Genomic DNA, 27,884 nt, shown 5'->3' with positions numbered 1-27,884 from the left:
CCAGACAGAGCTTATCTGAAGTAGGATTTTTAACTATACATTTTGTCTTTCGTATTCAGAATCTATTGCCAACTAACAGTTTTTCTTAACTTTCCTGTCTCATTTGTTGTTCTGAAAGTGTTGACTCGGAGACAAAAAGAAGCTAAGAGCAAGAGCGACAGTGGGACAGCTGCTCAGACTTCCCTAGACATTGACAAGTAAGTGGGTATGCTCTTACAGAGAGCTCTTGTTTAACATACCATTGCTTGCAATGAATAAAGAGACCAGTTCCTCTTACCCAGGTTTCCTTTGGTCTGCCAGTCACTTCATTGGTTAGGTGCCTACCTTTCTTTTTCTTATTCCCATTTTATGTCAGTGTAGGTGGCCTCTGTATCCCTTTTAATCACCCTTAAAAAATTCTGCCACCCACTCACTTTCCACATTGCTCTTAGCTTTCTGTTCTTTTTGAATTTATATATACTGGTGTTTTATATATTGGTGTTTGGTGCTTTGGGGAAGCAGTGAGCTATTTTGCTATGTAATGATACAGAAGTTGAGTTGCAAAAGGTTGGGCAATACAGAAGACTTGCTTGGGTTGTGGGTTTGGCTTGACAAAGGGTGGGGGCAGGTGTAAGTACCCTCTTCACTTCCCCCCACTCCCCATTACCAGTAGTACATTAGCGCACTTAGTTATTAGGCAGAATATCTTTGAAACACGTATCTTAGATCCTAAATTGCATGGCTGCCTCCCCTAATCCAGTTGAGCACGGCCTACTCACTTGCTCCTTTGAGATCCTACTATTATGTGGGTAGTATTCATCACAAGCTGTGTTGCAGTATTTTTTTTTCTTTTTTTTCCATTTTTGACATTTCTGTCTCTCTGGCTGTTATTTGAAGATAGATACTTGCTTTCATTCATGCTTTGTATCCCTAGGTTCTAATAAAATGTATCTGAGACAGCTGTAACTATAATAGCTATTTGTTGAGCACCTAATATGTATCAGCCATTATGGTAGGTGATTCATTTACTTTATAACTCACAGTAGTTGATAAGATATTCTTTTTTTAAAAAAATGATTAAGAATCTGAAGATAAATTATGAAATTAAGATTATGTGGTCAGAATTGGCAAAGTCTACCTGACTCAAAATTTATTATGCTTTTTCCACACAGTGCTGCTGTCTCTACATAGTGGGGATTAATAAATGCTTTTAGGATTAATTGGTAAACCTTGAAGGGTACACTAGTTTAGCTTTTCTCATAAGGCAGCGTTAACCCCATTTTTCCAAATGATTAAGTACTTATTTCTCTAATTTTAAACACCTACAAAGAAATTCTTCCTTAGAGCTAGTCCAGATCTCTCTTGCTATAAATCTAAGATAGTATGCTTTGGAAATTTTTCTTTATCTACTTAAAACAAGGATGATCTTTAAAAACAAAGCAACTCAGATGACCTTATGAATCTGGCAGACCTGGCTACTATAATTATTAGCTGTAGGATCTTGGCAAGAATAGTACCTTCCTATGAGGGCCAAAGAATTAATTAAGATATTGTACTTAAAGGCCCTGCATCAGTTCTCAGAGAAAAATACTTAAATGTTCATTGTCTTTCTTTGTCCCCATTTTCACTGATGCCCAATAAACCTTAACTCAAGGACACAATTTCCTCTAAAAATAACTGTGTGTGTGAAATTATGCAAAAGCCTCTGCCAGAACTACATGGTTTTGGTAACTTCCTAGTTGATGTTTCAGGTTGTAGAATTAAGGAAATCAGCATATAGACAGACTTGATTTACTAATCAGACAACTTCATCCACCCTGGTAAAAATGTCATCTTGATTTAATGCTTTTGGTGCTCCTTTTTCTATCTAAAATTTAACTTCCCTTTGAAAAAACTATTACACTTAATTTCAGAAGAGTTTGACAGAATATTTTATGTCTGAAGAGCAATCAGCATTGTTTGAAATAGTTAGAAGAGCTGATTTCATTACCATCCCACTGCTGCAACAGCAGGGTACAGAGAAACAGCCAGGGAAAACCGCTAATCACTCAGTCCTTTTGATTGGCGTCGGGTTAGTTTTATTGGCAATCCTGCTGAGCAAATCTGCATTGGTTGACATGTCTTTCCCACAGAATAACTTTAAGATGTAAAAACACAATTTGAGACATATCTAGAAGCCCGGTGGCAAAAGCAAATTTTAAAAACTCTTTTTTCCCCTTTTCCTTCTGGTTGGCTAGGAATGAAAAGTGTTATCTCTGTAAATCCCTGCTTTCATTAAGGGAGTATCAGGATCATGTAGAGTCCTGTCTCCAGCTTGCAAGGAAAGACAAAGGAGGTGGGTCTGAAGAAAGTGAGAGAGTATATGCAACTGTGGAGGGGAAGCGACAGCAGTTGAAGAACCCAAAGGTATGTGTGGGATTTTTTAAGAAACACTTCTTGGTCCTCCCTGGTGTCCTCAGTGCTATCACCTCCATCCCCAGCCAGGGAGCTGACTCATATGGCAAGGCAGACCTTTCCTGGCTTGCCCACTCCTCTCCTTAGCAGTATAATTCAGTAAAATCCATCTCTTCTGCTCCCCACTCTGTATCTGGTGAATCCTCTCACCCACAGCACCTCTGGCATACACCCCAGTTCTTTTATGCAAAAACAAAAAACAAACAAACAAACAAAAAAACCCCAAAAAACAAAATAAACTCCTTAACCCTCCACAGTTCTGTTCTGAGTTTTTTTTCCTTACCTCTTTCCCTCTGTTCTTCCTGCTCTCTCTTCTGTTTCTCTTGAAGCAAGATTTGTGCTTTTCAAAATTATTTCTTTTAATTAAAAAAGTAATTTATCCTCATTGTAGAAAATACAGGAAGTTAAACAATATAAAGAATCGGGAAATTATCATCCATGATTTAGCTACTCAGATAACTTAATATTTTGGCCTATTTTCTTCTAGCCTTTTTCCTGTGAGTTTTTAAGGTAGTTGGCACAACTTCCCATGCCCTCTTCCCCCATACAGACACACATTATCTGTGTATGTGAGTGTGTATACACTTAACATTGTAGTATAGATACCTTCCTGGGTATATTTTAAGAAATTACTCAGTGTTTATATCACACAAATGGTCACTTAACTATTCTCATATTATTGAACATTCAGTCTCTTTCCAGTTCATCTGTATCATAAGGCAGTGTTTAAAACATTAATAAGTCTTTGTGCCACTTACTATTTCCTTAGAATAGATTTCCTAAAGTGAAACTCTTAGGGCAGTGGGTATAAACATCACTTGAAACTTACCACCCAGTTGCTTTTCAGAAAGGATACCCAGTTTTACCTCCACTGTCAGGAACATATCTATAGATCAACTTTGTTGAACTTGGGTACCTGACCTTGGGAAGCTGTGGAGTCTGATAACTGGTCACTGGGAAGGTGGATGTACTTTCTGGACTTTGTGATTAGAGATCAGGAAGAGCAAGTCTAGATTTGGATCAAAGATAAAGTAACAACTCCATATTCTAGGCTGAGTCACATAGTAGTCATCGCCTCACGTGGCAGTTACCACACACTAAGATGGGGAAATGTTAGCTGTCATGACAGAAGAAAGAGTGACCCCTGTATGAATAGGATGACTTTGAGGTATTGATATGGAATTGGGGCTTATATTTAAGTCCTTATATCATAGAACCTCTAGAAGCTATCTTGAAACTGTTATTTTCTATTTTAAATCTCTTCTAATTTATCATAGGTCAAAGGTTACTATTCTTTAATATGGTGGAATAATTTGCCTTAATTCAGTTACCATTCTTGGCTAATAGTCCTGGTATAAAGATATCTTCTCTTTATCATGGTTACCTTTTTACTTGTGTACCATCATTTATTAGAAAGCAAAAGATTTTCTTAGAGCTGTGTCCCACACCTTTTCTCTTTTGGAGACAGGTGTGATGTGGGCAAGGAAGCTGTATTTTAAGCTCTCTGCCATGAAGTAACTTTTTATTTTTCTCTCTCACAGGAAAAAAGTCGCAGTGGAAGCCATCTCCTTAATCTCTTGGAAGGGTCAGAGCATGAGACTGCAGGTGAGGAACCCTAGAACCAATTTTCTGAGCTCCTGTCTAAGGCCTTCCAGGGAACATAGCTACTGCCAACTCCCTGACTATTTGTTGGAGTTATATATATGAACATTTGACCCAATCAGCCAGTCTTTGAGACTCAAGTTGAGTCATCTTTCCCTAAGGAAGATGGGGGAGATGATGCCCTGTTTTAGCCTATTCATCAGGTGTTTTATTTCAGGCTTTATAAAACCTGAACTTTCTGGAATACCTGTTGAACTGGGAAAAAACATTTCCCAATCACAGACTCCAAATACCTTGTAAAGGAACATGCGTCGAAGACTAGATATGCAGACATTACTACCTTTTTCTAATGTTTTATGCATCACTCATATGTTACCTTTAACTTAATGTCCCATCCTGTGATCCTGAGGAATTATAGGAAGTAATTCTATCTCTTTGGGCCAAAGTCCTATTTAGGAAGCAGTAAAGTGGATTGGTTAAGAGCATTGCCTATAGTTAGTAATACCAACTTCATAGATTGCAAACTCCAAACATATTCTTTGGTGTCAGTAGGCTCTTGATAAATGTTAGCTGCTCTTATTACTGTTGTTATTAGTTGTTACTGTTAAAATTCACTAGATGCAGATGGGATGGGAGCTTTTCCGTAAGCCTGGTGATTTTTGCCTACCATCTAGTTCTAATAGTTCATCCCACCAAACAAATCTGTTGTTCCTTCTGATGGCTATAAAAAGGCAGTGTTTCCGAACTCCACATCCTACTGCCTCTATATCAGCAGGTTGTGAATCTCTGCAGGTGGCACATTTCCCTTGGAAACTCCTTGTTCCTAGAGTCCAGACTTGAAATAGATTTATTCTGAAGTGGTTCATTCAAGTATTCACCTCAGAATTTCTTGGACTGAGCCTAGTGGATGCTAAAGCTTACATTCCATTGGTCTAATGGTTTGGGGATCTGGGCTTCCTGGATAAGCTTGGTGAGAAGCAGTGCCCAGAACACAGGAAGCACAAGATCACTGAAAAGTGATAGATTACAACACTACTCAAAATATTCTTTTTCTTTCCTATCACAGATGCAGAGATAAAAACCAAGTCTTCGGAAATAAGAGCCTACAGGTGAATTGGGATGTGTGCTAAAGTGTGGCTGCCAGCAGTTCTAGAAAAGTATAGACTTGGTCCGGTTTCTGTGTGTAGTGTGATATTCAAACTGTTGAAGTAGAAATCACTGGAACTGTGTAACTTGGTCACCTCCATATATCTGGGCTAAGAATTGGGTAACTAGCTCAGTTCACTCATGGTGTTAAAGCATGCAGAGCATAAGCTGTGTAATACTCATCTCTGCCTTTCTAACCCCACCTACCCAGCCCTGGTCTTCTGACTTAGATTTCAAATAGCTTGAGAATTGGAGTCTGGATCCTCATTCTCTCCTTCCTAACTGTGTGGCTATAGGTATATGATTTACCCTGTGTGCTCATCTGTGAAAGGAGAATGATAGTACTTATTTAGAGTATTGCAAAGTTTATGTGCACTTACAATATATGGTAAAATACATTATGTGTACTTAGTGCTCAGTAGTTGATATATATTGAATTCAAAATTTTTCCCCCTTCTCTCTAGGGTGCCTTCACCAGGAATGGAAGAGGCAGGCTGCAGCAGAGACATGCAGGATCCCCTTGCACATCTTGACTTAAATGAGTCTCCTATCAAGTCTTTTGTTTCTATATCAGAAGCCACAGATTGCTTAGTGGACTTCAAAAAGCAACTTAATGTCCCATCGGGTAGCCGGACAAGGACCAAAGCAGGCAGAGGAAGAAGGAGAAAATCCTGAATTTCTAGGGTCCAAAGGTTGACAAAGCCATTAGCAGTAGGGGTGGGCCATGTTCATTAAGCCTTAGTGGCCTCCAGTTCTTTGTTGAGTAAGTTTCAGCCCTGCAGTTTTCAGCACCAGCACCATTTCAGCGTTCTAGTTTTTATGTTTTCTATAATCTATACCAATATCTGTGTATAGTATTCTGTTTTATAACAGTCTGTTTGAATCGTTAAAAGAAAATTTAAATATATTTATCTATGTTTGTATGAAATTTTACTTCAACAAGATTTTGCTTTCATTTTTTCTCTGTGTTGTGGGATTTGGGATGGGAGTATTTTAATTGTGGAGCTAGTTCTCAGACATAAATTACATGATTCCAAATGAATTTATTACTGGTCTTTGACGCACTGTCTGTAGTCATTGAGTGTATAGTGCACAATTCCTAACCTGTGTGGATAGTCCCTTGATCTTGACATTCTGGAAGGTGCCAGGGCACTGAGTCTACTTTTTGTTCTGCTATCCCTGCCATTCAGTGACCTATCACTTCATCTTGCTGACTTAGGCAATTAAGAATTCTTAGCCAGAGTGTAGAACTTTTGAGGGATCTGTCCTGCCATTGTTCCCAGGAATTTGTAAGTGAATGCTGTTATTAATTTCTATGCAATTTTTTTCTCTTCCTAGATTAACCAGTGGCGATGATAGGGATATTCATCTATTAAAACCAGGATTGGTTCTCTTGCTGTCAAAGGTCATACCAGCAATAGGAAATAGCTTCTATTTTAGTACATTTGTTGACAAGTATACATTCTCAACCACATTGCCCAGAAAAATTCCAGTATACAGTAGAGATGTGGTCCTCAATGCATGAGTGGACGCCAAAGGACAGAGGATGTTGAATAGCAGGAAAACTACTTGGGGATATGACCAAACAAGGCTGTTAAGAAAGCCAGCTTGGGCTCAAGCTGATTTGAAGATGTAATAGAAGACTGTGAGGGGTGGCTGCTGACCAGGGAAGGATGCTTGGACAGTATTAACAAGTGTCACCACTTAGACTCTGCTACCTTCTGATTTATTAAGTCAAAGCTATTGGTCTCTTTATTTTAAAATGATAATGAAGTCAATACTAGGCTGTGGGCCTCAGAGAAGCTGGAATGGAAGGCATTGTACAGCCTTTTAGGCATGTTGCCTGCCTAGGTGCCTTTGTACACAAGCACTCTGTTAGCAGATGGCAGGATGGCAGGCGCGCTGTGTGTTGCTTCCATGTCTTGGTGTGGGATGGTGCTGACACTGCAGCCAACATCACACAAGACTTTTTTTTTTAGCAACCACTGTAGTTCAGGCAGTGACATTTAATCTTCATGGCAACCTGTAGATATTATCCCTCCCAAATTTTTCAGATGAGGAAGCAAATGCTTAGAGGAACAAATAAAGCCACTTTTTGTCTATAGCAATGAGACCCCTTCAGTCCTGTAGAAAATGCTATATTTTTACTCTAGTATTGATTATTTTCCTGTTTTCCTTCCAATGAAAAGTAGTTTATCAGTTATGTCCCATCAGCTCAGCTTTTACTAGTCTTCTCTCTCATTAAATGGCAATCTATTGGAGGTAGAGCTCTATAAACAGGATATAGTATATTTATCTCTCTGCCTGAAGATAAGAAAAGGGAAATGGCTGATTCTAGAAAGTGAATTATTTAGCTTAAAATTGAGCAGTCTCCCTAGAACATGGGTCAGTGGCAAATTGTTGGACGAAATTGTGGATCAGCAGGACCAGGAATAGCTAATAGGAATCATGTGAAAACAGCTACCCTTAGACTGTTGTTCCCGCCCAAGGGGGCAGTCAATTGTAAAGGCTGCTTATTTGTCTTACTCTCCTGTGCCACTGGTCCTGTGGGAAGGGCATTAATGAGACAGTGAAGAAAGTAGAAAGAGTACCACATCAGCCGGAGTCTGAACCACTGCATCTGATAAAAGTTAACTTCTCTGAAACCTAATTTCCTTGTCCATAAAGTGGGAAAAGTCATACCTTTGGGATTCTCAGGTTTAAGATAATGGGTACTAGGTGTGGTATCTATCACTTGAGAGATGATGAGTAAGTGGCAGCAGTTGTTATTAAAGTGATGCTAATTTTACATGTCCATAAGTAGTGTTAGAACGAGAGGTGTAAAAGCCAGAGATGAAGTGCAAATAAGTTCTTAGAGGAGAGAGCCCTCTACTGTGTTGGCTTCATCAACCACCAGTCTTCCAAGGCAAGCTTGGGTCCTGGGCATTTAGGGTTCTCCTAGGACCTGTGGGTGTTCTTTAGCTTCTTCTGAAAAATGAGCAGCAGTGCTCCTTGTGCTGCCAACTCATGGAGAACTGCGAAGCTCTGTGAACTTCACAAGTTATTGCCACATATTAGGAAAGAGAAGGGGGCATCTCTAGATTAGGCTCTGTGGTTGTGTTATTTCATTTTATCCTTAAAATAGCCCTCTCTGGCAGAGGCTGTGCCTTACCTGTTCTCCCTGGACACTCGCCATTCTATTACATACCAAAGAGCCTGTTATAAGAACCTGCAGCCCTCTGCTTTTGTACTTCTCTAGGCTCGTGTGTGGCATAGGCTGGGAGTGCTGGAGGTTAGGACCCCTGAGGCAGCCCCTAGCCTTAGAAAGATGGAAATTGGAGGATAAATACTTCACCTTCCTCAACTCCCAAGGTCATTCTTTCAGTTGGCTGTGTTCCACCTTCTCCCAGAGTTTCCCTGTGGGATTGAGCCTTAGTAGCTCTCAACAGCAATTTAACAGTGTATATTCTGTTGACTTCCTCCCTCCCTCCCTCTTTCCTCCCGCTCTTCCTTTCTTCTTGCTTTCCTGTCAGTGCTTCTTGAATCAGGGCTAGGACTAGAGTGAGTTGTAAAGGCATGTAAAGGCAGGGTGGGCACTGTGAACTCAGAGTGGCCTTCACATTTTGTGCTAAATCACCTCACTGCTTCATCCTAGTCCCAACCCTGGTCCAGATCACTTCCCAGTTAACCTATTTGTATTCAGATAGGTCTGCTTCTGGAGGAACCCAACCTAAGGCAAATCCTGTGGAGAAATTAGTCTGTATGTTTTATTTGTGGAACACTGAGGCTCATTAAGTAAAGAAATTCACCTTAGGTCGTATAGCTGGTAAATGGGATGTTATTTGAAAGCAGGCGTGTCTAACGCCAGAGCTGATGCTCTCTGTACTACACTATACCTCCTACCTCTCACTGGAAATTTCAGGCTTGGATGGATTCATTCTCACCTGTGAGCTTTGGCCCTAAGTTGATTTAATAGATGGAAATGGGGTGAGGGGAGGCAGATAGTGGGTAGATGGGAGAGAAGTACCAGTGGGAAGATAGAAGAAACTATAAATCCAGAGTGGATAGGCTGCTGTCACTACATACATCAGGAAGGCAGGAAGAGGTTGCTTATTGCCTATCAGTTTCAAAAGCCCTGAACTGTCAAGGCTGTGGGAGGACTCTTCAATTTAACAAAAATTAATTGGTACCTATTTCCTGTCAAGTCTAGAATTGGCCCTGGGGCTCCAAAAATGAGTAAGAAACATTCTCTGGGAACCTGCACTACAGTGGGGGAAGACAAACACCTAAACAGATGATTTTATAGACTTAACAGTGGAAACCAGAGTATTTCAATAGGCCACACACAGCAGGGGTCAGGGCCAGAGGTAACTCGTTGGGGAAGGCTCCCCAGCATTGATGATGACTGAAGTGTCATTTAGAGAATGAAGAAAAATTAGGTAAAAAGGCTAGAGAGGGCAAAGGAGGGGTCATTCCAGACAGATTAGCATGAACAAAGTCCTAATGGCAAGAAACAGTCTGATGGCTGGAGGAAGCGCATCAGCAGAACAAGGGTATGGAGGGCTTGGTGGGCCAGCTTAAAGGGCGCCTATGTGCCTGGCTCCAAGGCACTGTGCTGTGAGAAGCAAGTCTGAGCAGCTCCAAGCAGAGAGGGCCTGGCTCCCAGCCTAGCAGTGGGGCTCTAGCTGTAGCCTACCTTTCCCCAGCTGACTGCCTCTCCCCATTCCTTAGTTCCTTTTGGACAGCTGGAGTCTGGCCTTAAGGGGCTATGAGGCAGCCTTGTCAGGACTTGTCCTTCCCTTGTTGGGCATTTGGTGTTGGAAGAGAACTCTGGGCCTCTGCTGTGCCCCCACTAGAGCCACGCCTGTCACAGCTGCTCACAGACCAAAACCCCAGCCCACCCCTCCCTTCAAAGGTTCTGACAGAGCTTGACTGCTGGGGAAATGACACCCTGACTACTGGGGAAATGGCCTCCAGAAATGCAGATGAAGAGTCCTGGTATTGCTTGTTAGGTGCGTGCCCTCACCCTGACTCAGAAGACTGCATACCCTGGTACTCTCGGCATGGGCCTGTTACTTTCAGTTCCAAAGTTTCTCCCAACTCAGCTAGGTTGAGACTGGAACTCAGACTGGACAAGATGCTGTAGGTGATAGCCAGTCTGTCTTCTCTGCTCTTACCCTGACTTCTTACCCTTCAGAGCCTGGTGCCTGATTGGTACTCAGTGAACTGTGCAGCAGGGCTTGTATCTGACATGTTTCCAGGCCTGGTCATACCAAAAGTGAGATAAGACCCGTCGTTCCTGGCCTCCATTCTGCTGTTGAGTGGGGGCCACTACAATCTGGATAACGACAGGGTTACTGATGATGAGGTGGTCCAGAGTTTTAAAGTATCTTCCCACCAATTCCCCTAAAATGAAAATTGGTGCAGTATGTCTAATTTCCTACCATGATGATGTCTTAGTCTGGTCAAGTTGCTATAACAAAATACCACAAGTGCCTTATAAACAAAAAACATTTATTTCTCACAGTTCTGGAGACTGGAAGTCTAATATTAGGATGCCAGCCTAATATTAGGTGAGGGCCTTCATCTGAGTGGCAGACAGCCAACTTCTCATCTTCACGTGGAGGACTGGACCTCTTTTATGAGGACATCCCAACTGTTAGGGCTCTGCCCTCCCTACCTCTTCACCTCCCAAAGGGCCCACTTCCTAATGCCATGACCTTGGGGAACTTTTTGAGGAATATAGATTTAGAGGAACACCCATTCAAGTTGGTCAGGGAAAACCAAGTTGACCAACAATGGCACTGCAGCCTGAAACTCTCCCTTTCCAGTAGAGAAGACCCTACTCTCCCCACTTGGTCTATAGACTAAAGTCTGCCTGTCACCTCTCCCACCCTATAGACCCACCCACACGTATCCACTTTAGGCCCTTGAATCTGTACCCCATTTCATGAAGGTGCTTTGTGCTCCATGATTTTTTACATGTTCTCTCAGTCCAGCACCATTTCTGCCAATATAATGCCATTCTTCAAGACTCAGCCTCCTCAACTTGCCCTGACCCACTTAGGGCAGAGTTAGTCTCTTACTCTTGTGTTCCCACATTGCCTTGGGCTCCTTAGTACTTCCACATTTTGGACAAGCAGTTTACAGCACCTTTCCCAGGCTCGGCCCCTACATCTCCTTTGCAGGGGTGAGCCACTACCTCAAAATTCATACTGAATGTAAATGGACAAAATCCCCAGCATCACAGAAGGGATATCCCAGTTCAGAGTCCCTGGGCCAGTTTAGGGCTCCTGCTTCCCGAGGTCATCTTGCTTATTTGCATCATGGCCCTGCCTACCTCAGGCAGATTGAAAAGGAAATGCAACTTCCTCAATTAGCTGTTGCAGAAGAACAGGGTGGGACTTGGAAACATTGTAACTCAGGTCGTGAGGTTTATTTTGGGGTGCAAACCGGGACAGTGGGATGTCTCAAGTTGAGAGAAAAGAGCTTGGATGCGAGGAGAGCAACCAACTGCTGCTTCTCCCTGGTAAGAGACTCCTGCCTGTGCTGCTCCTGCCTCTCGCCCTCATGTCCTCTGCTTGGCCTGTACTAGAGGAGTCTGGAAAGACTAAGCCAGCTGGTCCTCCTGGGTGGCTCCTAGCCTTAGCAGCAGTCCCTGGATACTTTTCAGAAGGAAGACTCACTCCATGTAGTTGATTCACTGAGTTAAAAACCAAGGGGCCACACTTAAACATATGCAGATCCTGGGCTGGATTCTTGGGGGCAGGCAGGCCTAATGATACGGGGGACTTGTTCCTCCCCACAGGGGTTCTCATCTGGAAGAGACAGAAATGAATACATTTACTGAGAAAGTAAACACCAGGATTTCTTGGGAGAAGCTGCAGAATCTGGCATATAGAAGTGCTGACTAAATGTTGAATGGAAGAGGGAATGAGTAAGAGAGTGAGTGAATGAGGGAGCTAGCTGAGCCTTGAACATGAAAGTTCACCACATGTGCAGCCCTTGGCCCTTTCCAAAGGTAAATGCTTCATTTACCCCATTCATCCTTGAAACAGACCTGTAACATGGGTGAAATTAACTTTCCCACTTGGCAGATGTAGAAACTGAGTCTAGGTAAATGCATCTTTGGGAAGATTTGTTATATTTCTTGGTAATACTGATCCCTTGCGCTCAGTTTTTCAAAGCTGTATTAACACCTACCTGTGCCAAAACCTGAGCTGGGCATTGAAGGTGCATGAATGAGTCAGACACAGCAGTTCCAGACTTGGGGAGCACTGTGGATGAAGTCTCAGTGGCAGGAGACCAGGCAGTCACTGCACCTAGAGTGTAGAGGGGAATGGCGAGAAGGAACAGGTTGTAGACACTGTAAAGGGCTGCAATGCCATAATATAAAGTTTTGCACTATTTTCCCCCTGCATCTCCCTCTTCCTCCACCCCTGAAGGACACCTGACTCACTGAAGGCTCCCTTGGAATCTTCCAGGGACAGCAACACCACCTCTAGCTTGAGTGAGCAAAACACCTGACATTTCATATGTTCTTTACTGTGTGCAAAGGGCTTTGAGAACCATTAACTCTGTGAATTGTTACAAGAACTGAATTTTTGTCCTGTGATGGCAGTGAAAATTGAGGCTCATTCACTTTCCATTCAGATTCAGCTAAGCAAATGAGGAGACACACTCTGAGCAAGGCGCTCTTTCAGTATCTCCTCATTTGGAGATAAAGAAATTGAGACCTTGGAATTGAGAGACCCAGGGCAGCTGCTTTGCAGAGAGCTGAGACTTTGACTCTGAGCGCAGGGGTCTTTTAGCTTGGCATCACTGCATCTTCCAAAACCCACCCTTGAGCTAACATTTGTGTTGTGCATTAAATTTCCTAAAGTATTATCCCAGGTGTTATTCCATTTTGTGAAGGTAAGTTTTTCCTTCTGTGTTACAGATGAAGAAACTGAAATTCGAATAAGTGGTGAATGCCTTGCCCAAAGTCCCAACATTAGTAGAACTCCTTTCTGAAGCACCCCTGTCCACAGCTCCCTATCATCATCAGGATGAAACTTACACAGTGTAGCTTGGCATGAAGTCCCTCCATAGTCCTGCCTGCTTCTCCAGCATATCTTTGGCAACTTCTAACACCATGTCCTGTGTTCCAAATCTTTAAACACAACAGCATGTCCATCTTTATCACCATCTGTGTACTGTGATTGTTGGTGAGGCTGGGTAGGTCTAGATGGAGGATGTAGGTCTGCTTCATCTGTACCCCAGCATCTGACACAGCATCAGGAACCAGTAAATATGAATGAACAACAATGGATGAATGGCTTTGGATTGAAAAATCAGACTTCCCAGTGTTCTCTTCTTCCACATGTTTCTGGGGGCCTTCTGGTTGATTACTAAAGGCTCTCTGATGGTCAGAGTTTCTGAGCTGTGTCCACAACTTCGTTCCTGGTGACCTTCACAAGGAAGAAAGTTCAGGGTCTGGATTATGGCTTCCTAGGGCTTGCAGAGTAAATGGTTCACCCTGCTGCCCCTTTGCTCCCGTAGGTGGCCACCCTACAATGTGGAATCACATGGACGCCATGGGGTCTGGAGCATTGAGGGGGAACAGAGTCCCAGGTTGCCCCCAGAAGGATTTGCCCTGCCTTTCAGACAGCTCTGAGCTGGTAAGTTCAGCAGGGGGCTCCCATCTCCTGACTGTTCAAGGCTGTCAGAGGCAGCATGGGCTGGAGATCCCATGGTACAGCTGAGCCTTCCACCTCCTTGGAGACTCCACATGACTGCCAGGAGGGGGTGATCTCATTTTGGAGCTTATGAAGAGGAGGCTCATGAAGAGATGAAGTGGCTTGAGTTTAAGGCCTGACAGGACCTTGAGCTGGTGTGTCTCAGTTATAAATATACTCTTTTTGCCACCTTGCCACACGGGGAATGGATTGGCACTGTCTAGAAAGGAGTCTTAGGGGTTTTCAACACTTCCTTGCTTAGTGCCCTCTCCTCCTTCCTGTGTTCTTAGGACCCTTCCTTTCCCTACAGCTCCAGTCACTCCTGCATGCCTCCCCCTACCCCCTCAGCACAGTCCTCACAGGCCCACAGGTGATTTCAGGGTGAACTTAACTCAGAAGTGATTCTGTAGCAGAGGCCACATGCCTTGGGCTAACTCAGAAGTGAGTTTCTCTTTTTTCTGTCATCTTGACAAAGATTTAGAAGCCCTTGCCTACCACACCCTCAAGCAGGAAATACTTGTGTAAGTCATTTCAGACCTCTTACTCTCTGTTTCTTCATCAGCAAATGGAGGAAAATAAGATCTAGTCTTCCCCGTGACCCCTGTAGGATGAAGCGAGCTAATGGAGAAAAAGAACTTGCATAGAGGAGGGCCCCAGGAAAGGGCTTTTGAATTGGTTCCTGTCATTTCTTTAGGTACTGGTTTGCTTTGCTAGGCTTGTCTTACTGCACAAATGGTGGGGGCATCACTGCTTACTGCATTTTATGCTCCCACTTCACCTCAATCCAAAACTGCCCCAGGCCCTGCTGTAAGCATTTCCTCTGGGCCCAACCCATAACTGGGCCACAGGACTGAGCCATGACTGGGCTTTCTCTAGGGTCTGTCACCACCACCCTCTCCTCCCTGTGCCAGTCCCACATTTCCCCTGCTGGCACCAACACACACATCTGTAGTTTAAAGATAATTTCCTTTGGTTTTGGGAGACTTCACAGATGCTTAATTTCCTGTGACCTTGGTCCCCATCAGCTCCACAGGCCTCTACTTCAACTCCCCTTCCCACGATGATCTGAGGACCAGGCTCATGTGGCTGTGTGGTGAGAGCCCAGCCCTGTCTCAGAGTCCCTTACCGAACGTGTTACCCTGGGCTCTGCTTGGAACCAGACTCTCCCGCACAGAGGAAAAGGAACCCACATTTCATTGAATATGTCTTCCTGGCTGGCCATTATTCCACCCTTTAACAGCTACTGTCTTCTCAGCCTCATGCCCCTCTGAGAAGTGGGTGCTATATTTGCTCCTACTTCATAGAAGAGAAAACCTGCTCAGAGAGGTGAGTGATAGGGTCAGACTGACCGATGCAGCAAGTTGCTCAAAGGAGCCAGCAGTGTAGCCATATTGAATTGACCCTGTCTGAGGCTTTGCCCTCGCTCTCCTGGCTGTGGCCTCTTCCTACTCTTCCTGCAGGGAGGACTTCAGTAGCTGCTCCTGGCTACTTCACACCCATCAGATTTGGTCAGGGAAGTCCTCCATAATCTTTTGTGGCCTCTGCCCATCTCCCAGTTATTTCTTGCTCCTCTCACTGTACCCAGGAGGAAAAGGAAGAAAAACATCCATTTGCTCAAGTCATAGACTTCCCCAGAACTGCTATTGTCATTAAACTGTGATAAAACACCCCTTATATCTGAACAGCACTTTACACTTTCACATACATTATCCCCTTTAGTTCTTTTGTCACCACAACCACTCAATCAACAAATCCTTCATGAGTGCCTGCCTGGAGCCAGCTGCTTTGTGTGGATCTGAGCTGAGGACAAGACCCAGCTCTTGGTGTGCAGGCCTTCTGAGTATTATTATTCTCTCAGTTTGATTTGTCACAGGCCAGGCCACATAGCCAGGAAGTGGTGGGTGAAGACTCAGATATAAATTTTCTTATTCCAGGACCCATGGGATTTCTTCACTTGCAGACTTCATCAGCTTTGGGTTCTTTTCAGGAAATTGCTAATTTTTATAAGACTTCATTTCACATGTGTGTGGAAACATCTCTACAATCAGTGGGCCAGGCAAATGATGTTCCCTCTCTGTGCCTCAGTTTCCTCATTTATAACACAGGACTCATCCCTCCTAGTGCACATGACTGCAAAAAGCATCTGCTGTAACATAAACTTGGAAGGAAACATCTGACTCCAGTTAGGATCACTTGCCTCAGAGGTGTTCCCATTCCCTCCCTAAAGCAGGGGTACAACCGAGTCTCCCTTCTCTCCCTCCATGGGCAGCTCTTTTAGCTGGTTCTCTCTGCGTGCCTGAGTAGTTACTTTGCAGGTACAAGTCCCGTGGCATCTGAGGAATGGTATCCCTGGGCAACAGCAGGTGGGGGCCGGGGAAAGGTTAGGCCTTGGAGAATGCAATCACAGGGCTGTGAGTCCCCAAGAAACCCAGGGAGGCCCTTGGGGCTTCTTTGATGAATGGGCCAGAGGGCCCTTAGGGGAGTTCTCCATCCAGAGATGGAAGCTTCCTCATCTCAGTCTTCCATTGGATAAGAACATGGTGTCCCACCCTCTGCATCCCGGCCTACCTACTCTGGTACCCGCCTGGCCCTGCCTTACCCCAAATTCATCCTCTTCTTCTGAAGAAAAACCCTTTACACTCTTTCCTTAGATCTTCAAATGACTTGTTCCCTTCCTTCATTTAGGCTACCTCCTCAGGGAGACCTGCCCTGACCAAAATCCCAAAATCCCAAAATCCCTCTTCTCCTGCCCACTCTCTAAATTCAGTTCCTGCCTTTCTTTTCTACCATCACTACCAGAACTATATTACATGTTTCTTTGCTTATTTTCTTCCCCTACAATGGAGTCCTAGCTCCCCAGTGTAGGGCTGGGTGGGTCACGCAGTGCACAGGGCTTGGAACAGTGGGCAGCCAGTGTCTGTGGGAAGTACGGCCGGCTGATGGGAGGGATGGCTCCAGGCTCTCCTGTGCTGGGCTTGCTTAGGCTCCTCCTGAGTGGATTGGGAGAGGGAAGCACCTGAACTTGAAGTTCATTCACGCCCTTGTTCATTTGCTCACTAAAAACAACTGCCTAGGTTCTGGCAAGCCAGAGTGGATCTGTAATGTATGTGTCTGGAAAGGCCTCGTCAAACTTCAAATTCAAAGAAGTGAAGGGGGATGTAGGGAGCTGAGCAGGAGCCAGGAGAGAATGGAGTAGGAGGCGGAGGCAGGTGGGTCCTCCTTCTAGAAAGGAGTGTTCTGAGGATGTGAGCTAAAGAGAGTTGTGCGTGTGTGAAGAGCCCAGGAGGCAGACATGTACCGGGAGACAAGCCAGGCTCCAGAGGGCTCAGGCACGGCACTCACCATCTCTTGGGGAAACCAAGGGATGAGTTCTGGTCTGGACTGGTGAGGGGTTGTGGGGATGAGCTGAGCAGGACTAGACTCTGTTTTGGCTAGAATCGGGAAACAGGGCTAGGTCAAGCAGATCCAGATGTCATTCTGTTTCTCCCCAGGTGCAGGAGTGTCTACAGAAGTTCAAGGTGACGGAGGCGCAGCTGCGGCAGATCCAAGCTAGCCTCCTGGCCTCCATGGAGCAGGCACTGAAGGGGCAGGCCAGCTCCGCCTCTGCTGTCCGGATGCTGCCCACCTTTGTGGGGTCTACCCCACATGGCACTGGTGGGTGGCATAGACTAAGACAGGGGGCCAGCCCTGGGGAAAATATTTTGATCTGGAAATGGGGCACGTTCCTTATTCCCATCCCTATTTCTAAGGTCCCTTGCCCAGATTCTGTGGGCTTTGGGGGTGTTTCAGGCAGGCAGAAGGCTGTCTTGCCAGCTGTGTGCCTATGATCTTCTTGCCCCCAGAGCAAGGAGACTTTGTGGTGCTGGAGCTGGGGGCCACAGGGGCCTCACTACGTGTTCTGTGGGTGACCCTGATGGGCACTGCTGGGCCTAGGATGGAGCCCCAAAGCCAGGAGTTTGTGATTCCCCAAGAGGTGATGTTGGGTCCCGGTGAGCAGGTGAGTGCTCAGTGCTTAATCCCTGGAGCTCTGCTGGGCAGTTGGGGCTCCAGTGTGCAGAGCTGAGCCCCCACCTGTCTCCTGTCCCACAGCTCTTTGATTTTGCCTCCCGCTGTCTGTCGGAATTCCTGGATATGCTCCCCTTGGACAAACAGAGTCTGCAGCTTGGGTTCAACTTCCCCTTCCCTTGTCACCAGACGGGCCTGGACAAGGTGAGGCAGAGTGGGCATGGGGATGGAGGGTGGAGGCTGTGATGGGCAGCCCCGTGAAGATTGTTGGAAGAGTGACCCAGCATTTCTGCCCCCAGAGCACCCTCATTTCCTGGACAAAAGGTTTTAAGTGCAGTGGTGTGGAAGGCCAGGATGTGGTCCAGATGCTGCGAGAAGCCATCCAGAGGCAGGGGGTGAGTGGAGGCAGGGATGCTGGGAGGGCTGCCTGTGCAGACCACACCAGCTACCCATAGGCAATGCCAATGCTTCTGGAAAGACCTGCTTTCCTTTCCTGTTTATATTCTTTATTGTGTTTAACCCTGGGTTAAATGCTGCATCCATTCCCATGTTATAGGTTAGGAGACTGAGACTAAGAAAAGTCAAATAAATGTTTAGGACTCTTGTGGAAACAGGTGAAATGACTTGATACTGTCATCTAGTGGGGAAAGCATTCCAATGACAGCTCATCCCTGCTGAGGAGCCCAGTGACACTGGGTGTGCTGGGGAGGGCCACCAAGACAGAACAGGGCCTTGAACAATCCGTTTGCCAGGCGTATCATGCTGGCATTGGGCAGGTATGTCCTTTCAGAGAAGGTCATGAACACAAGTCTGGATGTGTGAGAAAGGGTTCTGTCTGGACTCACTGCTATGGTGTGTGAGTGGCAGAAGTCAGGGCTGGAAGGAACAGGCTTGGGAAGGAGGAGGCCAGGAGGAGGCCCTCTCGAGGAGGTGTCTAGGGTGCAGTCTTCAAGGTGCCATGCTTGCTCATCTCACCTGGGTCCTGTGGGGAGCACAGATATTCTGGAGGTGATGACTGAGGTGGGAAGTGGAGCCCTCCAGGGCCTGAGTTGGGGGTGGAGGAGGCAGGGTGGGTGTGGAATGGGAGGAAAACTCTCTGTAGGGTGGGAGAACCTGGAGCATATGGTACCCAAGAGTGCAGGCATGGGGACGCACATGTTTAATGGGCTCTGGGTATCTCCATTGAAGCCCCAGTCCTGCCCATTCCCCAGGTTCTCTGCTTTGCCCATGCAGGCTGGCTATGACCTCTGCCCTCTCCATTGTCCAGGCCTATAGCATCGATGTGGTTGCCGTGGTGAATGACACGGTGGGCACCATGATGGGCTGTGAACCCGGGGTTGGGCCATGTGAGATCGGTCTCGTTGTAGGTGAGCTGCGGACCATTTGTGATGGTGGGTGGTGGGTGGATTTGTGCATGGCTGCCTGGTGGGCAGGCCCTGATGGGGTCTTCCCTGCCAGACACTGGCACCAATGCATGTTACATGGAGGAGGCACGGCATGTGGCAGTACTGGATGAGGACCGGGGCCGTGTCTGTGTCAGTGTTGAGTGGGGCTCCTTCAGCGATGACAAGGCCCTGGGGCCAGTGCTGACCACCTTTGACCATGCCCTGGACCACCAGTCCCTGAATCCTGGTGCTCAGAGGTGAGCCAAACTTTTGCTCCAGGCCCCATCCCTGCTCTGCTTTCCTCTCCCTCTGCTATCCCTCTGTTTGAGCCCTCCAGCCATTCTCTCTCTCACTTGAAGGGTCTCCAGGTTACCCCTTGGGAGGGCCTAGACAGAATCAAAGAAGGAAGGGTTTGAGGTTCTAGAATCCAGAGTTTTCAGCCTTTCCTTCTCTTCCCTTATTCTTGACTCTGGACAACCCTGACAGATAGGGCAGTGGAGGAAGCTGAGTAAAGTGTCTACTGTCTTCCTGTGGGTTATGCCAACCTCAGGAGCCCCCTGAATCCCACCTAAGCTGGAAAAGGATGCAGCAGGTTCTGGGTAAAACACCTATTTCCTGGGAGACCATCTGCTTCTGGAACCTCTAGTCTAGGGACCCCAAAGTAAGTTGGAGGCAGGACAGGGTGAACTGAGGGTTTCGGAGAGGCTCTGGCTAGCAACCCTTCCCACTTGCAGGTTTGAGAAGATGATTGGGGGTCTGTACCTGGGTGAATTGGTGCGCTTGGTGCTAGTTCACTTGGTTGAGCGTGGGGTCCTCTTTGGAGGCTGTGTCTCCTCCTCCCTGCTGAGCCAGGGCAGCATCCTCCTGCAGCATGTGGCTGAAATGGAGAGGTGAGTGGGAGAGGGGAGCGGACTTGGACAAAGGGATCTCATCTTGGGAGAGGGGGTATGGCTCTGCCCATAGCATAGCCATGGGGTTTTCGGCCAGGCTGGGAGCTTCTGGGCTACTTGAGCCCCAAAGCAGCACCCTGTCCCCCCAGCTTCTCAGCCGGGGCAGCCCGTGTGCAGGCTGTCCTGCAGGACCTGGGCCTGAGCGTCGGGGCCTCGGATGCCAAGCTCGTGCAGCAGGTGTGTGTGGCTGTGTGCACTCGGGCTGCCCGGCTCTGTGCTGCTGCCCTGGCCGCTGTCCTCACCCGCCTCCAGCACAGCCGGGAGCAGCAGACGCTTCAGATTGCTGTGGCCACCGGAGGTGGCGTGTTTGAGCGGCACCCCAGGTACTGGGAATACACACGAGCTTGTAACAGCAGGTAGCAGGAACACCAGTATGCTTGTGGTAGCACCTGGAGGGTGTGGGGCAGTGGGTACGAATGGTACCCAAACAGTGTGAGGGCCAGGTGGGACCCGGAGGGGGGCGGGCAGCCAATGAAGTCAGAGGAGAGAAAGGATGCTTTTCCTTGGCTGTGCAAGGGAGGAGTTTTCTGGGGTGCTGGGCATATGATTGTTGCACAGATGGATTTAGAATTAAACTGATTTTAAGTAATGGGGCCCGGGACTTCAGGACTGGGTACCAAGCCAGGGTGTGCCTGGTATGTGTCTGTATAGGTTCCTCAGCATTCTACAGGACACAGTGATGCTCCTGGCCCCAGAATGTGATGTGTCCTTCATCCCAACGGTGGATGGGGGTGGCCGGGGTGTGGCAATGGTGACCGCTGTGGCTGCCCGCTTGGCTGCCCACCGGCGCCTGTTGGAGGAGACCCTGGCACCATTCCGCTTGAGCCAACAGCAGCTAGCAGCGGTGCAGACACAGATGCGAGAGGCCATGGCCAAGGGGCTCCGAGGGGAAGTCTCCTCCCTCCGCATGCTGCCCACTTACGTCCGGGCCACACCTGATGGCAGCGGTGAGGACCTGGACTGAGGGTGGGGCTGGGACACAGGCTCAGGGAGTTACCCAGTGTGCTGTGATGGAGCCAGCTCTGTCCAGCTCTGTCCTGGCACTGAAGGTCTCTGCACCCACAGAACGAGGGGACTTCCTGGCCCTGGACCTTGGGGGCACCAACTTTCGGGTCCTTCTGGTGCGTGTGGCTACAGGAGGTGTGCAGATCACCAACCAGGTCTACTCCATCCCTGAGAGTGTAGCCCAGGGCTCTGGACAGCAGGTACCCACAGCCTGGGCCTGATGTAAGGAGTGGGGAAGGATTGAGGCAAGAGGTGGCCCCATACATTGGCTTGCCCTATCCCTCAGCTCTTCGACCACATCGTGGACTGCATTGTGGACTTCCAGCAGAAGCAGGGCCTGAGTGGGCAGAGCCTCCCCCTGGGTTTTACCTTCTCCTTCCCTTGCAAGCAGATTGGCCTGGACCAGGTAAGGAAGGGAGGACCAGGAGAAGTCATCCCTGGGAGCTCGACCCCTACATACCCTTCCTGGAGTGGGTAGGAGGCCAGTGAGAGGGCTTCAAGTGCCCTGGGCCAGCTGGGGGAGCAGGTAGAGGCCCTGGTTGGTTGGGTTTGAACTCGGTCTCAGTTCCCCCAGGTGTGGTGTGCCTAGGTGGAGGGGGTGTGGTGAAGTGGCCTGGAATGCAGGACTCTAAAGAGGCCTAGGATCAGGCTGTGGACACCTCTGGGGCTGGTAGTGGGCAGGAGAGTCGGGTGATGTCTGGGCTCCTCAGAATCAGTGTGTGCTCGGATAGGGACTACATGAGGGACATAGGGGCTATGTCACCTCCAGCGTTGGTTCATGGACCAATGACACCCAGGGGAACCACATTTGTTCCGCTCTCTTGAAGGGGCTGCTAGCTTTCTCTCCCCTTCCTGCCTTTGCTGTGTCTTCTCAGGGCCTGGCTGGGGACTGGGTGTCCTCATGAGAGTACTCAACTCCCTACCTGGGGCCTGTCGTGGGGACAACTCCTCCAAGAACTCTGAGCCAGGTGCTCAGGCATCTCTTCTGCCAAAAAGGCTCTTGTGACCAGGAGCTCACTAAGGGTGCCATTGTGTTCTCGCCTGTGCTCATCCACTCCACCATCTTCACAGTCCTCGCACTCTGCTCCCACTGTCACCTTTCAGACACTGTCCTCAGCTTTCTTTTACATGGTGATCCTTTGAGTCAAGTAATCATCAGGGCCTTCCTGTGGGTCTGCTCCACTCTAGGCTAAGCTAAATGCACACACCTGATTATTCTTTTTCAAGTGGGAAGAGCATGTGGGACTCAGTATGCATAGTGAAGCATGCAAGAAACACAGTCTTCCGCATTTCCTATCACTTTATTGAGTCCACAATGTTTTTTGTGGGGAGAACATCATGTTAGTCAATTTGGATCTCTTCTCCACAGAGGGGCCCATCTTGGCTGCACATGTGTACAGAATGGGCAGACATGGGGGACTCAGGGAGTCACCCAGACTCCAGTGGTCTAGACTCTGCTGCTTCCTCTTGTGGGTCTTGGCATCTCCGTGGTCCATAAATAGGGAAGGAGAAGAGGCCTCCTCTGCTCTCAAATCACCCAAATCCCTCTGTCTCCTCCCTCCCCCACAGAAAAGGACATAGGACTCCTTTCTCGGAAGTCATCCAAAATTCGGCTTGGCCAGATCTCCCCTCTACACCTGCCCCCCTTCTCCAAGCTGGTGTGTGTGGGGGCCTTCCCTTGTCAGGGAGCATGGAAGCTTTGCTATTACTCATGATCTGGTCTCCTCTAGACTATCTCTTCTCTTCCTCTCTCTGGTTTCTATTTTTGAGACAATGAGTGTAGAATATCTGTTGTTACATGGCTAAAGGGATAAAAGGAAATAATACTGGGAGAAATTCCTTCCATTCCCATAGCTCTTGCTAGTTCTTTCTGAAAGACTAGAATCTGTGGTCTGCCCCTTTCTCATACCTACGCAGCACTCACTTTATCAGCTCTGTTCATTCCTAACCCAATTACAAAGGGCCATTCCTTCTGGGCAAATGTCTTAAGATGGCCAGACCCTCAGATCCATTGAGGCTTCTAATAATAGAATGCGTAGATCTGTGGCTTATTAATAGGTCCCTTCATACCAGAAGCCTCCCAGGGAGTTGGGAGGGGGCAGACGGCAGAGTACTCAGCCTTATGGCAGAGTGGACAGGGAATCCTGCCAGGGAGGGAGATATTGTGTACAATGAAGGGATCCAAGCTTTGGAGAAACAGAGTAAGATACACCTACAGCTTCCTGCCCCACCTTGGCCCCATTGCAGGGCATCCTCCTGAACTGGACGAAAGGCTTTAAAGCATCAGACTGTGAGGGCCAAGATGTTGTTTGTCTGCTGCGGGAAGCCATTGGGCGTAAACAGGTAAGGGGTCTGGGTGACTCCCTGACTCCATAGTTGCTTTGGGGCTTTCAGCAGACCTTGAGGGGAGCAAAGGGTCCCCTGCTTTGTGACAGGGGGGGCCTCTGCTGTAGAGACCTTTGGGTCCAGCACCAGTTGCCGTGACGACCCCGTTGCCCAGCAACTAGCAGCATCCTTTTGTGTGCAGGGAGTGGAGCTGAATGTGGTTGCCATTGTCAATGACACAGTGGGGACCATGATGTCCTGTGGCTATGAGGATCCCTGCTGCGAGGTCGGCCTCATTGTCGGTGAGGAGGGGCCCTACTGTTTGATGATAATTCACTGCCTCCTGGTGGTTTCTTGAGTTAGATGTTCCCTGGCTTGGGGGATATGGGATTATCCCCCTCTACCCAATAGGGAACTGGAACCCTCTATCAGGTAAGGGGGGTCTAGCTCAGCTCAGCTGCTGTCTCACAGTCACTTAAGCTCTCAAAGACTCCATTTGGTCACTGTTCAATGGATCTGAGTTTTGGAGTCATACAGATTTGGGTGGAAATACGGGCTCTGCCACGTGTACCTGCGGGACCATGGGCAAGTCCCAGAGCCTCCATTTCTCTGTCTCTGAGATGGAGAGTCATAATGCCTGTCTCAAAGGGACATGAGGATGTAACGAGAGGGGGCAATGCCTGGCATGATGCCTGGCTCCTGGTGCCATGGTCCCAACCAGTGCTAGGAACTGTGGGGCAGGGGATAGAGATGGAGGGCTGAGAGTCCTCCAGGTATTCCAAAATTTTAAGTCTATATTAATCACTTATTCTGTGGCCAGCTGAGGGATGGATGAAGGGACAGGAAGACAAGAAGAAGGGGAACTCCCTGCCTTCTCAGAACTGACCATCTGCCAGCGGCTAAGCCCAGAACATCACATGGCATTCACAGAGAGATGAATCTGGTTCTGCAGGCCAGAGTGATGAGGTTGAGAAAGCAGTATGAGTGGGACTTAGGAAGAAAGGATCCAGTTAGGTGAGGGAGGACTTCCACTGATCCCTGGGCACTGGTCTCTTAGAATACAAGGTCCACTCTGGCCTCCTGCGAGACCTGGGTCTTCTTGAGAGATGCTGTGAGAATAAACAACTGGATGGAGAAATTTTGGGTGGGCCTGTTCAGGAGACCACCTGCCTAGAGCTGACTGAGTGTTGGGGAGGAGGGAGATGCCTTTACCCAGGGTATGCCCTCTGCTTGGAATGCCTTTCCTTTCTGTGCTTCTTGACCTCAAATACAAATGTCACTTCCTCTCTGTAGCCTTGGAAGACTCACCAGTCGTCAGGGTCCCCACAGTGCTCTTCTTTGCATGTCTATTTAGACAACACACTATCAGAGTTGGCTGCTCATTGCCCAACCTGTGGCCACTGTGGGCCTCGTTTTGTCTGAGTCCTCTCTTAGTCTTCAGCTCCTGGCTCACACCTGCTAGTTTGATTAAAGGCCTTGATGGCCAGTTTGGGAAGCGTGGGCTCTCACCCGCAGGAAGAGGCCTGTCATATACTCCTAATGGAATGACATTTTAGCAGCACGTGGGCTCACATGACACATGCACTGATGGCGGTGCTGGTGGGGCTTCAAAGTAGTGGAAACCTGGAGGAGCTGATGCTGGAGGGTCAGCGGCAGAGGTCTGTGGCAGAGATGTCAGAAAGGTGGCAGGACCAGCACCTTGGGCAGGTTGTGAGCATGGGGTAACTGAGAGGCAGGGAATGAGCCCAAATTTTGCCCTCTCAGTATGGGAAGGGCTCAACAGGGCCTTGTCTGCCTCAGTCAGTGGCTCCTACCCCATCGGATCTCTCTGCAGGAACTGGCACCAATGCCTGCTACATGGAGGAGCTCCAGAATGTGGCAAGTGTGCCCGGGGATTCTGGCAACATGTGTATCAACATGGAGTGGGGTGCCTTTGGGGATGATGGCTCTCTGGACATGCTCAGCACCTGCTTCGATGCACGTGTTGACCAGGCATCCATCAATCCCGGCAAGCAGAGGTATGGGCTGGCCCTAGCAGGATGGCTGGCTGGCTAGGTCTCCTGCCCTATGCAAAGACATGATTTTGTGCAGGTTTGAGAAGATGATCAGTGGCATGTACCTGGGGGAGATCGTCCGCCATGTTCTCTTGCATTTGACCAGTCTTGGAGTTCTCTTCCGGGGCCAGCAGACCCAGCATCTTCAGACCAGGGACATCTTCAAAACCAAGTTTCTCTCTGAGATTGAAAGGTGCATGAGACCTACATTACCTCCTCCAGCCTCCCAAAGGAGTCTCTTTGTCCACTTTGGGTGAAGTGCTTGTTGGTGGGAGGTTCACCCCAGAGGATGGAGAAGCCGTGAGAGAAGTGGGTAGGGACTGCAGGACCCTGGTTCTCTGTGCTCTGTTCTTTCCTATCCCCAGCGACAGCCTGGCCCTGAGGCAGGTCCGAGCCATCCTGGAGGATCTGGGGCTGCCCCTGAACACAGATGATGCCCTGATGGTCCTGGAGGTGTGCCAGGCTGTGTCCCAGCGGGCTGCCCAGCTTTGTGGGGCAGGTGTGGCTGCCGTGGTGGAGAAGATTCGTGAGAACCGGGGCCTGGAAGAGCTGACTGTGTCTGTGGGGGTGGATGGGACCCTCTACAAATTGCACCCCCAGTGAGTTTGGGTGCTGGGCTGGGGAGGGGGCCTGGCCAAGGGGGCCTGGTTAACCTGGGCTTACTTTAGCCCCTCCCCCTCACAGCTTTTCCACTCTGGTGGCGGCCACAGTGCAGGAGCTGGCCCCTCGCTGTGTGGTCACTTTCCTGCAGTCGGAGGACGGATCCGGCAAAGGTGCAGCGCTGGTCACTGCCGTTGCCTGCCGCCTTGCCCAGAAGACCCATGTCTGAGGAAGTCGCCAGGAACCAGCCTTGTTGGACCAGGTTCTAGACCCGACTGTTTCCCCAGTCAGGTCTAGTAACTCAGGACTCCCAGAACAGCCTGTGTGTCCCTTCTGTGGCTATTGATCTCAACCCCTGGCTTTCCCCAAGAGAAGTAGCACTTGGGTTAGCAATATATATATATAATTTATTTACATTCACGTCCGCTAAAATCCCTACGCGCCCCGGCGGCCGGGCAAGGCTGTGTACATAAGGCCAAGTGTAAGTGCGTGAATGCACTTGAGACAGAGTCAGGGCACGAACTTCACGTGACAGGCCCCACATGGGGTTACCGGCCAGCCCCAGGAACGGCACGCCACGGCATGCACACTTGCCATTGACCAGCCCGGGGCTCCCATTGCATATTCACATGCCCCACTGGGCAGGGCTCCTCGAAGCTGGGGGCTGGGGGAGGAAAGGGAGGAGCTGTTGGGTGTCCCTGGGTGGGTGGGAGAAGGGCAGCATGTGAGAGGCAGATGTAGACCGACACCAGGCATGAGAGACGTGAGCAGCCTCCGGTGTACAGCATGAGATGCGTGTGTGTGGAGGGGATGCGTGTAAGATGAGCACACGAGACATGCGTGGGCACATACCCGTGTGGTGGTCATGTGCCTGAATCCAGGGGCCTCCCCCTGTCGGCTGTGGCCCCTTGGTCCTGCAGGCTTGGAGCCGGGCCTCTCAGACGTGCCCCCTCCCGGCAGGCACAGAAATGTTTGCATAAGGTCCAGCTCAGACAGGAGCTCTGAGGGCCATGTCCCAAGCCCAGGGTGTGCGTGCATGCCCGTGTGTATGCGGCCCCCGGGCCAGGGGCAAGAGGAGAGGTAGCATCACACGCACAGACACACACACAGACAGGCTGGGCCCAGCTGAGGCTGAGGCACTGTCCACTCTGGGCCCCGGGGGCCGGAGCAGAGTCAGAGCAGGCGGCAGTCCCAGCCTGGCCAGGCAGGCCATGGTGGGGTGGGAGTGAAGGCCGGGCCTGAAGGACCAGTGTTAAGGGACAGTGTCCGTCAGGCAGGGGCCTGTTCACGCAGCTCTCCCGGTGTGGGGAAAGGGCCCCATCTGGCTTCTGCCTGTCCCTGGCGGGTGCCAAAGCTGGTGAAGTGTAGACGTTGTGGGCCTGGCTGGCCTCAGCATTCGGCCTCGGATACTGTGAAGAGGCCAGCATCTGGCTGGCCCAGTCCGGCCACTGCTGCAGCCAGCTGACTGAGGTTGCCATTGGGGAAGTGCCGCGCCTCCCATAGGTTGAGGATCATGGCTGTGGGACTGGGCTTGGAGGCAAAGAAGCTGAGATGGCTGCAAAGGAAGTAGAGGAGCTTGTCACCAGCCTGCCCGCAACTCAGGCTGTCCCCTCCACCCCTGTGCTTACCCGAGGGCAGGGAAACCCCTCCACCCTGGTACCCCAGATGCCCCAATTGCTGGTG

The 27,884-nt window shown here is 48.8% G+C and overlaps 3 protein-coding genes and 1 long non-coding RNA gene across 5 annotated transcripts in view; 2 read left to right on the top strand and 2 right to left on the bottom strand.

Annotated features, from left to right (window-relative positions):
* The window catches only part of UIMC1 (ubiquitin interaction motif containing 1), a 113,335-nt gene extending 107,073 nt beyond the window's left edge, over positions 1-6,262 (top strand). The window contains exons 11-15 of one of the 2 annotated variants that reach the window (XM_037501275.2): positions 119-197; positions 2,217-2,385; positions 3,975-4,038; positions 5,102-5,144; positions 5,646-6,262. In XM_037501275.2, the coding sequence (XP_037357172.1) occupies positions 119-197; positions 2,217-2,385; positions 3,975-4,038; positions 5,102-5,144; positions 5,646-5,856 (566 nt within the window). In that variant the 3' untranslated portion in view covers positions 5,857-6,262. The remainder of the gene's footprint in view (positions 1-118; positions 198-2,216; positions 2,386-3,974; positions 4,039-5,101; positions 5,145-5,645) is intronic. The other variant, XM_037501276.2, reaches the window with a different exon arrangement.
* A 5,243-nt stretch (positions 6,263-11,505) lies between these two features.
* HK3 (hexokinase 3) lies at positions 11,506-26,631 on the top strand. Its single transcript, XM_037499884.2, has 19 exons — positions 11,506-11,689; positions 13,702-13,820; positions 17,369-17,531; positions 17,720-17,874; positions 17,967-18,086; positions 18,182-18,277; positions 19,150-19,249; positions 19,341-19,524; positions 20,002-20,157; positions 20,307-20,540; positions 20,869-21,164; positions 21,283-21,422; positions 21,509-21,628; positions 23,470-23,565; positions 23,750-23,849; positions 25,382-25,565; positions 25,639-25,794; positions 25,967-26,200; positions 26,286-26,631. The coding sequence occupies exons 1-19, from the start codon at positions 11,626-11,628 to the stop codon at positions 26,428-26,430; spliced, it is 2,862 nt and encodes a 953-aa protein (XP_037355781.2). The 5' UTR covers positions 11,506-11,625; the 3' UTR covers positions 26,431-26,631.
* LOC119236183 (uncharacterized) lies at positions 11,648-20,091 on the bottom strand. Its single transcript, XR_005122999.1, has 3 exons — positions 20,030-20,091; positions 12,364-12,482; positions 11,648-11,978 (listed from the first exon to the last, which is right to left on the bottom strand). It is a non-coding gene; the product is annotated as an uncharacterized LOC119236183 (long non-coding RNA).
* Positions 26,563-27,884, bottom strand: part of UNC5A (unc-5 netrin receptor A) — a 62,117-nt gene continuing 60,795 nt past the window's right edge. Inside the window, exon 15 of the mRNA XM_037500768.2 lies at positions 26,563-27,756. Within this exon, the coding sequence (XP_037356665.1) occupies positions 27,591-27,756 (166 nt within the window). The 3' untranslated portion in view covers positions 26,563-27,590. The remainder of the gene's footprint in view (positions 27,757-27,884) is intronic.

Source organism: Talpa occidentalis, unplaced genomic scaffold (assembly GCF_014898055.3).
Source record: "Talpa occidentalis isolate TD23 unplaced genomic scaffold, MPIMG_talOcc4v2.1 talOcc4.9, whole genome shotgun sequence".
Lineage (NCBI taxonomy): Eukaryota > Metazoa > Chordata > Mammalia > Eulipotyphla > Talpidae > Talpa > Talpa occidentalis.
Note: the sequence above shows the minus strand (reverse complement) of the source record. Positions and strands in the feature narration are given on the sequence as shown.

Excerpts from the sequence above, each read along its gene's own strand:
- HK3 (XM_037499884.2), top strand. The coding sequence starts at position 11,626 with ATGTCTCAAGTTGAGAGAAAAGAGCTTGGATGCGAGGAGAGCAACCAA. Across the intron at positions 23,566-23,749 it reads AAGCCATTGGGCGTAAACAG|GGAGTGGAGCTGAATGTGGT; the intron begins GTAAGGGGTCTG and ends TTTTGTGTGCAG. Across the intron at positions 26,201-26,285 it reads CTCTACAAATTGCACCCCCA|CTTTTCCACTCTGGTGGCGG; the intron begins GTGAGTTTGGGT and ends TCCCCCTCACAG.